Source organism: Pelodiscus sinensis, chromosome 23 (assembly GCF_049634645.1).
Source record: "Pelodiscus sinensis isolate JC-2024 chromosome 23, ASM4963464v1, whole genome shotgun sequence".
Lineage (NCBI taxonomy): Eukaryota > Metazoa > Chordata > Testudines > Trionychidae > Pelodiscus > Pelodiscus sinensis.
In genome coordinates this window covers 22638711-22655161 of record NC_134733.1, presented here as the reverse complement: position 1 = coordinate 22655161, position 16451 = coordinate 22638711, and the positions used below count along the sequence as shown (strand labels likewise).

The 16451-nt window shown below is 47.9% G+C and overlaps 1 protein-coding gene across 2 annotated transcripts in view; it reads right to left on the bottom strand.

Moving 5' to 3' along the window:
* AJAP1 (adherens junctions associated protein 1) overlaps positions 1-16451 on the bottom strand; it is a 148481-nt gene that overhangs the window by 77439 nt on the left and 54591 nt on the right. For both annotated transcript variants that reach the window (XM_075906275.1, XM_075906276.1), the window contains exon 2: positions 9371-10131. In XM_075906275.1, coding sequence (XP_075762390.1) covers positions 9371-10131 — 761 coding nt within the window. The remainder of the gene's footprint in view (positions 1-9370; positions 10132-16451) is intronic.

The window sequence follows — 16451 nt, the reverse complement described above, 5'->3', positions numbered from 1 at the left end:
AAATCTAGCCTCAGACATGCCGGCAGGGAAGTAGAAGCTATGGAACTGTCTATCAATGCTCCAGCAGACAGGGTCCACCCTCGTACCTAGACAAAGCTTGGTGGCTTTGTTAAGGCAATTTACAGCCCTCTACAGCTATGTCTACACTGCGACACTCTTTTGGGACACCGGAGTATCCCTAAAATAGCTATCCCACATCTTCACAACAAGCCCGTTATTTCGGGCTCACTATTCTGACGTCTCTATAAACCTCATTCCACGAGGAGTAAGAGACATTTCAGAAGAGCGAGTTATTTTGAAATTCAGTGCTGTGTAGACAGTGTCGAATTACGAAATAAGCTACTTCAAAAAAAGATCGAAATAAGATACACAACTTGTGTAGCACAAATTGTGTATCTTATTTTGAACCATGGTGCAGTGTAGACGCACCCTTTAGACACAAAATGGTCCCAATGGGACCCCAAATTAGGTCCCCGTGAACTTATATATGACCATCTGGTGCACTGGTAGGGCTACTGCTAATGGTCAACACCTGCTTACTACTACCACCACGTGATAGCCAGTTACATTGGACACAGACCCATTAACAAAGATATAACTAAGGGGCAGAGCACCTCTTGAGATGAATGGATGGATGGGTGGATCTGATATCCTGAGATGTACCAACTCTTAATCCCCAAGGGAATAAGAAGATGGTTCCCCAGGCTTTTATTGTTAATAGGCGCAGGAAAGGCATAGTGTAGGAGTGCAGGTACTTTTATGGATGATGTAGTGTCATCTGCTACATTCAGAACATTTCTAGGGAATATTAATATTCAAGAACTTTCTTGAGTCACATCTCTCCCAACCGTTCATCCCCTAATCAAGCTGAAAGTACAGGAACCATTTTTTCCTCGTATACACTGGAGTCAGTCCAGATTTAACCACAGTAAAAGTATCTATGAGTGCTTGCATGTGTGTTTGTGTGCGCTTGTCCCTGCATACCTGTGTTCACCTGTATGCACATGTGTGTGACAGATATAGAAGGAGAGAGACATTTTTCTGAGGTAAATAACCTCCAATCTGTGTGAGCTTGGGCAAGAGGTTTTGTTTCAGTCCAGCTAAGTTAGATGATTTGTTTGCAGTTCTATGGTACAACCCGCAGCCTTTTCCATCCAGCTCCTTTCATTACCATAGCTTGTTTTTCTTCAACTGAGTCTTTCAGGGAGTAAAAACTATTGAACCGTTTCCTTTTTGGGGTCTGTGGTAGCAAACAAAAGCATTCCAGGCTTGAAAGCAAAATTTCCTTTCCTTCTCCATTCTGCTTATCGAAGCACTAATGTAACAAGACTGCAAGACAATGATGTGCAACGTTCACTGAACCAGACACAAAAAGTACAGACAAGCCACCCCGTCTTAATTTCTAACCAGATGGTACTTGCAGGCAAAGTACGACTACTCCCATTGTATGGCAGAGAGCAGCAGAATTTGAAAAACACATGGCCTTACATATGTATGTCATTATTAAAGACAGGTTACTTCAGTCAGTATTTAAAGACACAGTTGGTTGCTGCCTTTGCAAGCAGAAGTGACGGCGAATGCAGAGAGACCCCACTGCTACTGTAATGTTTCTTCTGATTTAATGCAGCTGCAGCCCAACCATATTTGGCATTTATCATATATTTCGAGAAGGAAGAGCAAACCAACAGGGCCTGGAACATAATTTGGTATCCCAGTGGGAAGCCGAGCAGGTGACTGTAGTAAGTATCTCTAGGGTATTTGTTCTAAAAGAGGAGAGGGGGTTAGATTACATGTTGGAACAATATTTATTTTGCCTCAGTTTCCTTTCCTGAGGATGCTCCATTCCCGTTCATACCACCTGACCAACATTGGAATTTGGGGGAAGGTCTGGCCCGCTCTGTGTGTGACACTACATCTACCCTTCTATTCATATCGTCAGTTTCCCTCAACGTACTAGTGTACATCAGACAATTACTCCTTACCTCTCTCATATCTGGCTCGAATTTTAACCTTTTGTGCTCCAGGCCACACTGAGCCAACACTCCCTGAATTATGAGCCATCTCGGGGGAGATTTTATTTTGTTTGTTTGTTTGTGTGGGTTTAAAAGAAAAAAACGTTAAAAACAGCAAGCCCTTATTAGGATATACAGGGAAACGAGCAAGAGCTGAGTGGAAAGCTTCCAAAAAAAGTTTCTAAGGCAGCCAGCATATTGGATACGCATAAAGAAAACAAAGGGGTATTCAGCATTTAGGTTTTATTTGAGTTACAGGCTAAGGTCAGTAAGGTCCTTTAGCCAATGAAAGCATTTGACTGTAGTCATTTGGTAAGTGAAAGAGGCTAATTAATGAGCACTCAAATCCGTCTGAAAACTTTCCGGAGTTTTCCGGAGAGTTTCATCCCCCAGAGGTATCAGAAGCACAGCCTGAGAGTGAGCCTGCAGGGGATTGGGACAGGGTGGGAGAAGTCAGACAGGCTGGCTTGGGTGTTGATTTGCTCAGCATGGGGTACATGGAGACCAGGCAGGTTGAAGATTCACCAGCATTCTGTGAATCCCTGTTCCCTGAGGAGCCCTTGGGAACAACACGGCGACTGTAGCCTCCAGCCCGGGGTGACTGACACACGCCAATTTAAACCCGTTGCCCGGTTCCGGGGATGCACGTGGCCCTTTCATTTGTGATTCCCTTGGAGAAGCCTCCAGCTCTCAAGGCTGAGCTGGGACCACGCGGCTGAGGTTCGAAACCTGCTCCGACCCCCACTTGGGGTAAAATCCCGGCAAAAGCCACACCTGTCAGACCGCAGCAAACCGCTGCGACTGTCAGCACAAGAACACGGCAAAGGACGGAAGAGGCGTCACGCTGACAAGGACAAAGCAGCTGGAGGAACATGCTTGAAAAGGTCTACGTGAATTCCAGCGCATTACTGAAATGACAAAGAATTGTTCCGTCAAGGCCACACTGTCTCATCCTTGGGACCTGACTGATCTGAGCTGCAGAACAAACTATGAATAGCTGTGAAGATCAAAGGGTCTTCCGTCAGAAGCACGTGCCTGGCTTTGTCTCCTGACGTGTAGTATTCGTTGGCCCCTCCTGCCCAGCAGTGACACAAGCATCACACGCTACTGCAGAGCCACTCGGATTGTAGGGCAACGTTGACGGAAGTGAGGGCTGCCTTCCGGTGGCTCACGCTTTGGGAGCCCAACCTGAGATGTGTGAAAGGGGGATGATATTCAGCAACTGCTCAGTCTGGGGCTTCTCAACCCCCCCTCGGCCCCAGACCCTACCCCCACTCTACCCCTCCCCTCAGGACACACCCTGCCCTGACTTTTCCTACCCCTGCTTCACCCCGCCCCACCTCTTGCTACCCTCCACCAAGCTTGCCCCATCCCAGACGTTCTGTTACATGCAGGAGGAAATGGGGATGGGGAGAGAGGAAGGAGTTGATTGGTTGATTGGCAGGGACTAATAGTGTGTGGGTGAGGGAGAGGAGCTTGGCTGCTGATGGGCCATAGAGAAGTCCTCCCAGCAGGCTAGAGTGGCTGTGGAGGAGCCAACCAATCAGGGGCCAGGAGCCCCCTACAAAAGGAGCTGAAGGACTAGAAGCAGTTCAGTTGCAGCCCAGGCCTGGAGGAGAGAAGGTGGCAGGAACAGGGACAGCGCCCAGTGGCGAGCTGCTAAGAGACTTGAAGGTAGCCCTGAGCTAAGGACAAAGGAGTTGTGCCCAGGAGGGGAAGCCCTGGAGGCACCACTCTCCTTCAGAGTGAGGCAACAAACTGAGGGAGCGGCATGGAACTGAGAGATACGCTCCAGAGGGGACCGGGATGGGCCCTGTTAGAGGTGACCCCAAAGGGGTTTGTGATCGCACAAAGAGCGGGACCCTGCTGGAGGACTGAGTAGGTGCAAGGCTCTTAAAGACGGACAGAGCGCAGGAGCCCGCACACGGCCATACGGATGCACTCACAATTTGTGAGCGCCGACCCCCTTGCATGGGTACTAAACAGCCACTAGTTTTTCTGAACCTACGACTCAGGGTCCACACTGACCTGGAGAGAGTTGAATTAGGCCAGATGGGCCCCATCAGCTAATTAAGCTGCAAAATGGGGGAGTTTTAGGCTATGGAAAGGGTGCCAACTACTAGGAATTAGTGAGGGGACAGGCAGGGTTCCTACAAGCCAGGAGGCTGGTGACAGAGGAGGCAAGAGGGAAGAAGCTTGCAGACTCCCTCCCTGAGGCAAGGGAGAAAAAAAGGGGGTAGGAAGCCTTGGTGTGGAGGGTCTTTGAAAGACTCCTGGGGGAGCTAATAACCTGGACATGGTGGGGGGGTGGTTCCACACTCCCAGACCGTGTGGGGTCTCAGCAGATGGGACAGAGCTGAGGCAGCTAGCCCGGAGCGCCATCTGGAGCCTGCCATGTCACCCCTCCTCTTTCCCACCCCCCTCAACTTCGGTGCTGCCCGGAGCCTGCCATACCCCCTGCAGTGCTGCCCGGAGCATGCCACACCATGTCCCCCCCAGCCCGCAGCACTGCCTGGAGCGTGCCATTCTGCCCCCGCCCTTAGAGCTGCCCAGGGTGCGTGGTGCAGTGCTCCAGCAATGATTTAAAGGGCCCAGAGTTCTCAGCCTTACTGCAGTCGCAGCAGCAGCAGCAGGGAGTCCTGGGCCCTTTATAATTGCTGGGCAGGGCAGTTGTCTCCATTCCCACCTTCTTCCCCTGTTGTTCGGCCTGGAGACTCCCCTGGAAGGGGTGAACACAGCGCGACCTGGCTGGCAGGCTGAGTCATGAAACGGCTGGAGAACGACTCCATGAGCAGGAGGAAAGGGGTAATATGGAAGAGGAGAAAGCGACTGGAGCTAGTCCCCAGAATTACCAGAAAGAAACCTGCTCAGAGCACCTCATGACACCCCCCCTTACAGACGGGTAAGTTGCCGTGCAGAGAGGTAATTTCACAGAGCAAGCCAGTCTCCTTGCCAGGAACCGAGCGAAGGAACCAGGCTTCCAGGGGCCTGCTTCTGCAACTAAACACTTCCAGACTGAACCCCCCGGAGGCTGATCACTGTGGGCACTTCTGAGCTAATCCAGGAGAGCATGGGTGATGGGTGAAGGCCCCGCTGGAGAAGGCAAGTTCCAGCCCCACCCCTTCCCCCTGAGGCCACACCCCTGAATCCAAGCCCCACCCACCTCCAGCCTGATCCTTTCTAGCCACCTGGAGGGCCAGGGCTGCCGTGCCACTTCCTTAGCCCTCCCTGGTGGCAGAGAGCCAGGCTGCCATGCCGTGGCCCCAGCCTTCCCGGTGGGTGAGGTGTGCAGGTAATTTTGGGAAGTCTGTGCCTTCCCTCACCCATGTTATCGGCTGCCCATGAAAGAGAGAGAATTCATTGTCCAGCGGCTCTGCTGAAGTCAGTGTAGTGAACAGAGCAAATCAACCACAAGTCCAACGGTGAGCAAAGCAAAGCAAAGCAGCACATCAGCATTCCAGCCCTACATTCTCCCGAGATCATTTCTCTGTTATCGAGGTGGGCAGGAGAGAGCGCTGCCACCGACCGGCTTGTGCTGCGACCGTTCCCAGTGGCCGTTCGATAGCTCAAACAGAAACACGCAGTAGTGTCTCCCTGAGCTATGCCCGAGTGCCTGACCAAACTGCAGCTCTCGTCTCCCCGCTGCCCTGAAAACCTGCAGCCCTGTCACATCAGCTACCTGAGAGAAAGACACAGAGAGACGCAATGACTCAGACACGCACTATTGGCATAGGCAGTGTGCTTAGATCACATAGCTCCCTCCCAGAGACACCACCACTGACTGGCAACGAACCTTGACGCTGCAGGCAAAATGACCGATGAGTCACGTTCCACACAAGCCTGTGTCATCTGTCCAGGGTGAGGATGACTGTCCTCCAGCTCATTCCTCTAACAGCCTGGCAGCGGAACACCCCCCCAGTAATACTTGGCACTATTAGACTATCTGCAATTAACGCACAACGCTAAGCAGGAATGTGCTCAGTACAAGCATGGATGCAAGGCACCCATTTGACTACAGAAGCACGTGTAGAAATGTAGCTAGCTACAGATGGGCGTATTGCTAAGAACAATAGGATTTGATGGGACTATTTGCTTTGAAAACAACCCGGGGTTTGGGAAGTAAATCTTACCCTAAGACATTTGATGGAATGCTATGTCTACACTAGCTCGTTAATTCGAGCTAGGTAGGCAAATCAGGCAACTGGCGTTGCAAATGAAGCCCAGGATTTAAATATCCCGGACTTTATTTGCATGTTCCCGTCCGGCCGCCATTTTTAAATCCCCCTTAGTTCAAACGAACTGCCTGCAGCTACACACGGCAGTTTAAAGTTAATCCGAACTAAATCCTTAGTTCGGATTAACTGCTACACCTCATTCCACGAGGAGTTACAGTTAATCTGAACTAAGGACATAGTTCGGATTAACTTCTGACTGCCGCGTGTAGCCGTGGGCAGTTCGTTCGAACTAAGGGGGATTTAAAAATGGTGGCCGGATGGGAACATGCAAATAAAGCCCGGGATATTTAAATACTGGGCTTCATTTGCAACTCCAGTTGCCTGATTTGCCTACCTAGCTTGAATTAACGAGCTAGTGTAGACATACCCTTAGTGTGAACAGATCCAATTTCTTGTGCTGGAGAATGCGACTGCTATTCTGCCTCTACTCAAGCTAGCAACGACTGACATTTCAACTGTGGTGTAGGCTGGACTCCTTTTACTGACATGAATTTCTCTAACAAACCCGCTTCAGAAAAAAAGTCCCTCCTAACTTCAAGGAGTTATTCATCAGGCTTGAGACTGCATTATGTAACCCCTTCAGTTTTTTCTCAGAGAAGCAGCCGGCTTGTGGAACTGCTCCCAGTCAATGTAATGTGAACCAATTTGCCAAGCTACGTCATATTGTCCCACAGATTAACAGTAGTGATAAATAAATATAATTTGGACTAAATGCAGAAGTGCTTCCCCACCCATAATCATACAGCAAATGGTGTTGGAAGAAAATATGACAATAACTGAGTGCTGCACTAGATTTGATTATAAAGGTGGTGGATTTGTAGAGACAGCAGGCAAACTCTCTGTACACCCATAACCAATGTCTGACACATTACAGTGATGGATCAGAGTCTTAATTTGCTTTTCTGATGTTCATTTTTAACTCTAAATTCCTCTCAGGCTGTGTCTAGACTGGCAAGTTTTTCCGCAAAATCACATGATTTTGCGGAAAAACTTGCCAGCTGTCTACACTGGCCGCTTGAATTTCCAGAAAAGCACTGACGGTCTCATGTAAAATCATCAGTGCTTTTCCGGAAATATGATGCTGCTTCCATTCAGGCAAAAGTCTTTTTCTGAAAGACTTTTGCGCAAAAGGGCCAGTGTAGACAGCATAGTACTGTCTTCCGCAAAAAAGCGAAAATGGCGATCGGGGCCTTTTTGCAGAAAACCGCATCTAGATTGGCCAAGGACGCTTTTCTGCAAAAAGTACTTTTGCGGAAAAGCATCCTGCCAATCTAGACGCAATTTTTCCGAAAATGCTTTTAACGGAAAACTTTTCCGTTAAAAGCATTTTTCGAAAATCATGCCAGTGTAGACGTAGCCTCAGTGTTTGGCAACATTCTTCCCTGACACAAGGCTTGCCGTAACACAACCCCACAGTTATTGCTAAAATTATGTACTCGTTTTGTGGTAGCACCAAGAGTCATGGATGGAGCTCCTTTTCCTAGGTGCTGTGTCCCAGTGTTAAGTACTAATCAATGAACTATACTAATCAATGCACTAACCCCATTAGTAGCTTTCTCAGGGACCCTGGGCAATCTAAGGTGCTGCGCAGATGGGTTGGTTTTATTCTGAATATCATACACTGTCCGTGCTGTTGAGGCAAACAGGGAGCATTAGAAATCCTACATTGCATTCTAAGCATAAACCAACTTGTATAAGGTCACAGAGGCTCAATGGAAAACTCTGCTGGTGAATCCACATGATACTGGATAGAGTAGTCACGGTGAACAGTTTAATGAAGGATTGATTCCCTGACTCTAGTCAGAAATGTGTCATGGATATTTTGCAGATCTGCACACTTAATGTGGTAAAGTGAAAATGTTTCAGCCCATGGATTGCTCGGTGTGACTGTTTCATTTGAGCATTCAGAACTCGGTGTGTCTGATCGCCTAAGTCAGGAGAGGTTGTTTCTATTCTCAAGGCCAAAAAGAACTTCTGAGATGGCCCTGAGACATTTACCATCAATATCCACGCACATGTCTCACAACATGGATACTTGCAGCATGCTCACTGCGAACACTCTTGCCAACACAAGCTCGCTCAACACATGTTTGGGGAGGACAAATAAGAATCCTGAATAGAACTGAAAGGAATTGGTAGCTCTAACTGAAACAAAGGGTTGTGATTTCTTTAGCAGTATTCTCCCACGTCAAATCATACTCATGTAACCTTTGCATCCAATCTGCATGAGAAATAAGTGCTATTGTAAGGCAGAAAACAATTATGAGACCAACTTCAGCAGGAATTGCTGAATACTTCTGTGTAGTGAAAAGTTCCATTTAAATTAGGGAACAAATAGCGAAAACCAAACTCATTGTTTTTTTTCTACAAGTACCACAGCTGAAATGCTAACAGACAATGTTGTTTGCATATTATACTGAGCCACGTTAATACACTGATTATTATTACACTTTTCAGGGATTGTTAAAACTTGCATATTGATTTTGTCTGCGGTTCACAGCTAGCAACTACAGCATGTATCTTAGTGACTCATTGTATGAAAGGAAACAGAAAGAAATTATAAGAGCAGCAAAATATTTTTTTCTGATAAACACCCTTCGGTCTGGATGCTCCTTGAGTTTGCAAAACCAAGCTGCAAATCTTGTTGTGATAGTCTTTCCTGTTTTGGGTCAGGCCAAAAATACCGTGATAGTCACTGGGAAACCAGAGAAGATAGAAGCAAATTGAAACACAATAAGAAAATAATACAAATGTTTTGCAAATTGCAAAAAAATGTTCAATCTGAATTTCAAACTTCACGTCATTTTTTTTTTCATTTTATCACAAGCAGTTCACCCACCATCCCCTAATTGAACATTGCTTAATTATTTTGAAACCTGGACATTATACTATGATGTTCTCTTCCATTACTCCTTAACAGTGATTGCAGCCTGGCAAAGCAAACCCAATATGAAGATGCCATCATATACTGCACCTTGCTCATACTGTGGCATTGGCTCATACTACTGTCTCCTCATTGGTACCCATCACATACGACACACCGCCCCTCTGTGATAGGTTCTTTGCTCTTACTGGGCCCGGTTAAACCGTTAAAACAAACACCGAGAAACAGACAGAAAATACCTGAAGTCTCTCCTGGTATCTTAGGTGGACGGGCTTGTTTTCCATTGCTCTTGTGGCTTGTGTAGGGCTCTGTTGTGCTAATCCGGCCAGGGTTGTTCTTGTGTGTGTTAACCCCTGGGACAGGTGATGCTGTGAACCCCTTGGACTGTACAGTGGTGGAAGTGGTGGTGGTGGTGGTGGCCACAGTTGTCGTTCTGGTTTGTAAAGCGGAAGTTGTGGTGGTGTCGTAATTCCCAGGGAACGTACTGGTTTCCACGGAGTCCTCTTCCCCAGTGGGGCCCCATACAATTACTTCAGGCACTGTGGTGGGCCTGCCGTCTCTGTGATCCAAACTGCTTCCTCGGAGGTGCCTTTTCCCCCTTTTCAAATGCGTCTGCTGCTCTGTTCTCCTGCTGCTCCCATCCGCGGGAGAAGGGGCTGGTTTTGCAGGCGCGGAGTGCTTGGGCGGCATGCTTTTGTAAAGGAGGCCTGCTAGCCGGTCTGTGGCTTTGTGTGGCCTTTTGGAGTTATATGTTTGTACTTGCCCATGAGATCGCTCAGGGTGAGAAGAAACAGGGTTCCAAAAAGGGCCAGGAATCCTCAGCTGCTGTCCGTTTTTAAAACTCCACAAAGGGCTATGGGACAATCTATGCCAGTGAGAAGGCCTTTGGAACAGCCTAAAACCTTGGCCTTGGGCTACAGATTCACAGATGGTGAAATCCATGGCTAGTTGAAACATGGCTATTAATATCCAAGCATGGCTTCCTACCGGGCAACCTGACCTGTGGACAGACATCGAACTGTATTAGAAAAAGAGAAAGAAAATGATTTATGTAACAGATTAGAACGCAAAGTGCGTGTCTCTTATTAGCACAGCACAGCAGGTTTACCCAAGTTGGGAAGAAAAATCTGATAACCAGACCAGAAGAAACACCATGACAATGACTTCTACAGTGTCGAAAGAGCATCCCCTCCCCTCGGCTAGGTACAAAGAGTAACATTTTCAGACATGACCACAAGGCGCCTTAGTTTGAACCCCCAAACTTGGGGCAGCCAAAATCAAGGTGCAGTTTTGAAATTTTGACCTAAATATTTCATAAGGCGGGGCATGAAACAGGCATAAATGACTGCTGTGCTTCGAATGACTCAAGGCTGGCTGCTGCTATGAGAAGTCCTTAGCAATACGCTCAGTGTCCGTTTCCGAACGAGCATGCCTAGCTGAGCTGTGGATTAGCTAGATGCAGCATATTGCCGATATCCTTACTCCCAGGCTGTGTCTACACTGGCACCTTTTTCCGGAAATGCTTAAAATGGAACAGTTTTCCGTTATAAGTATTTCTGGAAAAAGAGCGTCTACATTGGCAGGATGCTTTTCCGGAAAAGCCCTTTTTCCGGAAAAGCGTCCGTGGCCAATGTAGACGCGCTTTTCCGGAAAAAAGCCCCGATCGTCATTTTCGCGATCGGGGCTTTTTTGCGGAAAAGACTACTGTGCTGTCTACACTGGCCCTTTTCCGGAACAGTTTTCCAGAAAAAGGACTTTTGCCCGAGCGGGAGCAGCATAGTTTTTCCGGAAAAGCAGCTGATTTCTTACAGTAAATCGTCACTGATTTTCCGGAAATTCAAGTGGTCAGTGTGGACAGCTCGCAGCTTATTCCGGAAAAGCGGCTGCTTTTCCGGAATAAGTGGCCCAGTGTAGACACAGCCCCAGTGTTTAGTCTATTTACAAACTGAAAGCTAACTCCAGTGGAATAGAAGCATTTCCAGTGGAATAGAAGCATTTCCAGTCTAGGCCTGAGTGAGAATGGGATTCATGTTTAATGACATTAAACTAGAAAATACTAATCCAGGCATAAAAAAGCTTGATTTTATTAAGACAAAACTACCCATGAAGCCTAGATGCTGCATGCCATGGGCTATGTCTAGACTACACTTCTCTGTCAACAGAGAGATGTAGACTAGGCACGTCGAAATTGCTAATGAAGCAGGGATTTAAATATCCTGAGCCTCATTAGCATAAACATGGCTGCCACTTTTCTTTGAAATGGAGCTTTTCGAGCAAAAAAAAAAAAAAAAAAACAGCAGTCTAGACGCTGATCTGTCGGAAATAAACCCTTTTTGACAGATCCCGTAAACCTCATTTTTTGAGGCATACAGGATCTGTCAAAAAAGGGTTTATTTTTGACAGATCCGTGTCTAGACTGCTGTTTCTTTTTCGAGAAAGCTCCGTTTGAAAAAAAAAAAAAGCAGCGGCCATGTTTATGCTAATGAAGCGTGGGATATTTAAATCCCTGCTTCATTATCAATTTCGACGTGCTTGATTTGCGTCCCTCTGTCGACAGAGGGATGCAGTCTAGACGTAACCACAGTCTGCACACACACCTGGGCCTGACTTCCAGGGTACGTTCTGCTGCTTGCATGGAACACATTGCAAATTTGGGGCTGCCTCTGTAGTTCTAAAGAATAAACATTCCACTTGCGGGTAAGATGTCTCCCTCGGCTTTCTGTGTAATTAGTGAGCAAGGTACAGATTCACCCCAGAAGCCGTCAACAGGCGTCATTTTCATTCTCTTCCCTGCTTTTAAACATGTTGTTTATCTATTAATTCATATATTTTCAATTTGCATCTGAAATGAAGGTTTTCCATATCAAATTAATTTTTTTCTAAATGAAGCAAAAAAACCTTTTCCAGCATTTCCTTCCTATTTATCTACGTGGGATCCCTGCCCACTAGAAGTAAGTAGATGAGAGAATTGAATTAGATGGCTAGCAGCAAGAGTTTTCTGAATTCAAAGACAGAAAATATATCCAGGTACAATCAATTAACTTTTTTGCATCCAGAAAGATGAAATTCTCTCTCTCTCTCTCTCTCTCTCTCTCTCACACACACACACACACACACACACACACACACACACACACACAGAGAGAGACAGAGAGAGAGTACATCTAGACTACAGGCTTTTGTTGACAGAGGCTTTGTCGATAGATAGTGTCGACAAAGCTTTTATTGACAAAGAGCGTCTAGACTACATCCAGTTCTGTCAACAAAGCAAGCCACTTTGTTGACATGAGAGTGTAGACGCAAAGGACAGTGTAGATGCAATAACGCCTTCTGTCGACAGAAATCTGTCGACAAAAGGCATTATTCCTCATAGAACTCAGCATTTTTGTCTACGGTGGTAAACCTCATTCTGTCGGTGTTACGTCGACAGAACTCGGCGGTAGTGTAGATGCAGGTATAGTTTTGTCTACAAAAATCCCCTTTGTAGACAAAACCCTGTAGTCTAGACACACCCACACAGAGCATTCTCACTCCCAAAGTAAACTTGACATTATACACACACACACACACACAAAGCATTCTCACAAGCTCCCAATCTAAACTTGACATTCCACATTAATTAAATACAATCCCAGATCAGCCAATAAAGCCAGAAGCAAACTACCATACCCTGCAAGGAAATGAAACCTTGTTCTGCTGAAAATCAGGAACTGTTCTGTCAGCAGTAGTGAAATTGGCATAACAGCATTGTAGATCGGGGTACGTACCTGACTCCATTCAAAATGCAAATACCACAGCTATGCCAAAGACAGTGTCGCCAGAGTGCCAAGCTAAATGCCAAGGCTACAGTGCGCCAGTTACACAAGTACAGTTCCAATGCCCAGCTTTAAAACAACATGACAGTATATTAACAATAAGTTTAGCTTCCTTATGGGATCCCCATTTTTGCCCTTCGACTGCTCTTGTCCACAACATGTAGGAAATTGGCCCTGACGAGTCACTTCTCTGGTCCTTTCTGTGTTAATGCAAGCCTGAAATACGAGACGGGGTTTCCTTTTCACACTGCTCCTCCAGGGGGCTGAATGTTATGACCTGACACAGAGCCAGACAGGACCGAAGACTAGAGGAACTACATCCCGCTGACTGGACATACCCAATGATCAGCTCTGGCATGAGCCGAGAGGTAGACAGTTAGCACAAAACAGGCCAGGGACCTGGCCATGTTCTAAGGAGGTTTCTATTTTTCTTAAAGTGCATGGAATGAAAATTTAGGAATCCACAGCAGCCTAAGCTCTATATGCGTAAGCCAATTATTATGAATCAGGCGGCCTGTGCTTCAAACAGAGCCGCTATCACTGGAGTTCATTTACTAAGCTGACCTGCTTGGCTAAGCAATGCCATATACTTTGTATTGCATCATTCACTAAGGGCTGGTCTACACTACAGAGAAGATCGACCCTCTGGAGAAAATGGAACAAATCTGTGTAAGGAAATGAGGGAAATACAAACTGAATTCACCGGGGGTAGAGGTGTGGGGGGGGGGGGTGCAACATCCAGTTTTTCTATTGAATTATGGGAACATTTCAAGAAGACAAAAGGTTTAAATGAGTTTTTTTGACCTGCTCTGTTTGCAAGGACAACGAATGGAGTCTCAGAGGGGTGGCGGTGTTAATCTGTAACTTAAAAAACAACACCCTTTGGCACCTTAGAAACTAACAAAACTACATGGTATCGTGAGCTTTTGCGGGCAAACCCCACTTCATCAAAGCAGAGGAGGGTGTGATATAGAAAATCTGGCCCACGGCAGAGTGGTAGCTTTTTACACGGGTGGTGGAATGTGTCTCTGATTGTCTGTGGCTGACTTTTCCCTTCCTTCATTTACTCCCCTAGGCGGGTGGGGAAGCTCTGGGATGGGTTCCCTAGGGAGGGGGTGGAATCTCCATCCCTAGAGATGTTTAAGTCCCGGCTTGACAAAGCCCTGGTTGGGATGGTTTCATTGGGATTGGTCCTGCTTTGGGGAGGGGGCTGGACTCGATGACTCCTGAGGTCTCTTCCAGCCCTGGGATTCTATGACCCTATAACCTCACTTGTGCCGCTATGTAAGAAGACGTGAGCGTCCCTTGACAAAACAGCCATCGTGTAGAAAGACACTGTCCCTATCCCCGCAATCCTACAACTGAATTGAAGATGAGGTACGATGAATGGCACAAACATAAAGAGGGGACCTACCATAGGTAACAAAAAATGGGATCATAAAGATACCCGTGGCCATTCCAAAATCCAAATCCTCTTCGTATTGCTTTGTGTTTCAAGCAATAAACCCTCTCTCCCCATCTGGACAACACGGGTCAGCAGGTTTCGTGTAGGCGTCGCAGCGGAAGAAAGACGGCGGGGGGGGTTGCTTTGCTGAGGGGCACCCGGAGAGCATCCCGTGCAGAAAGGCAGCGTGGAGAAAGTAAGGGGCTGTCTCCAGGGGTGCAAAGCTGGCAGCGCCCTGCCTCAAAGGCCAGGTAAGCTCTGGAACCGGCATGGAAGGGAGGCTGTGGAACCGCGGCCGTTGGGGATGTTTAAGAACAGGTTGAACAAACGCTTGTCAGGGAGGGTCTAGGTCCCAGCCCACCAATCAGGGGAGGGAGGAATGGGACATCTGCCCCGGGACCTGGAGACTCAAAGGGTCCTGGAAATCCAGGCTGCTGCTACTGAGCCCCAAGCTCCTTTAAATAGCCTCTAGAGTGCTGCTCCGTGCGGCTCTGAGGGCTGGGGAAGGGGGTGCCGCAGTCTGGGCAGCACTATGGGTTGACTACCAGCATGGAGCCAGGGCCCCTCACACCTTGTCTCAGGGCCCATGGTGGCTGTCGGCTCCTTTGTGTAGGTTTACTTGGTCCTGGCTCTCTGCAGGGGGCTGGACTAGGTGGCCTCTCCGGACCCCTGCAGCCTTACGTGTCCCTGGCCCTAGGCCCGCTGGGAAAGCAGAGAGGAGGGCGTTACCACAGCACAGGCAGTGGAACAATGAAAACGTCTAGACGAGAGGCAAGGCGCTTGGCTTGGACGGGTGGAGGATGGGAGGGCAGAGCGGAGATGGGAAGCATGCGGAGCAGGGTGATTACAATCGCTCAGCGCCTTAGCAAAGGCAACGGGAGCGGCCACACCACCGAGGGGCTTCAGTGCGATAACTATAGTCCACCTCTGGCAGACTCCGGAATGGCAGGTGCAGCCTTCCCCCTCCAAGTCACTGGCGTGAGCCGAGCTCGAGCCAGCGGCAAGCCAAGCGGATAGCATCAGTGGGCAGTCTGGCAGATCACGCCACAGGAGCTACGTCGCTCTGTACACCTCCTTGCAGACCTATGGCCAAGCCCCCTGTCCAACAGGCCCTAGATGCCCCTTGACTGGAGAGAAGCCAAGGACAGAGTGGACAGGAGAGATCGAATTCCTTTCTCATCCCATTGTGTGTCCCCGATGCTGAGTTGGAGCCTGTTCTATGGGTCTCAATATTCCCCAGCACTCGCTTTCCATTTGATTGGTTTTTCTCTGGGTTTTCCATGAAGGAATCTGACTCCTGGTGGTCTGAGAGCTTTCAGGGCATGGACGGGCACCCAGCAGCCTCCCTCACGCTCTCTGAACGAAGCGGCCGTGTTCCGAGAGGGGTTTATCTCACGGCACGTGATGGGGCAGCCGGCCAGGGGCCTTTTTTATTATTAGAAAAGTTCAGCTCTGTTATTTCATTCCTCATTCTCTTTTATGGGATTTGTGCTCTGGAGTGGAACCTGCAGGATGGCCCCCTGCTAGATTTTCAAAGCCTCGGTTTTTACCATCCCGGCGATGTGAAAGTAATTGTATTCTATTTCCCATGCGCTGCATGCTAGTGGCTCCGTAGGTAGCACCCCCTCTCAGCTGGTTAGAAGCCAGGAATTCAATTTTCCAATGAGAGCATTAAACATGGATCCACCTTAATAATATTCCGAGCCCTGCTGTCATTCGAATGTCATGTCAGACTCCATTTCAGGCTTTGTCTAACTTTTTAATAGGATTTGGAATTTTTCCTCGCAAGGAATGAGAGATGAAGTCTGCCTTCCCTGACAACTTACCCATGGTAGGAAATGTATTTTTATGGCCTGTGTACACAAACACCCCCCCAGTCACTCGCCGGCTGTTTCTCAAGAAGAACAACAGGATGGGAAGAACACACTTCTGTTAGTAGCCTCCACATGATGAGCGTAAAGCCCATTTCAGCCACAATTGGACTGTGTCCTCACTTCAGTTGTAGTGCCTGAGCCTCCCAATGGACCACCCAAACGCTCGGTGGTTTTGGTTTCACAGCCT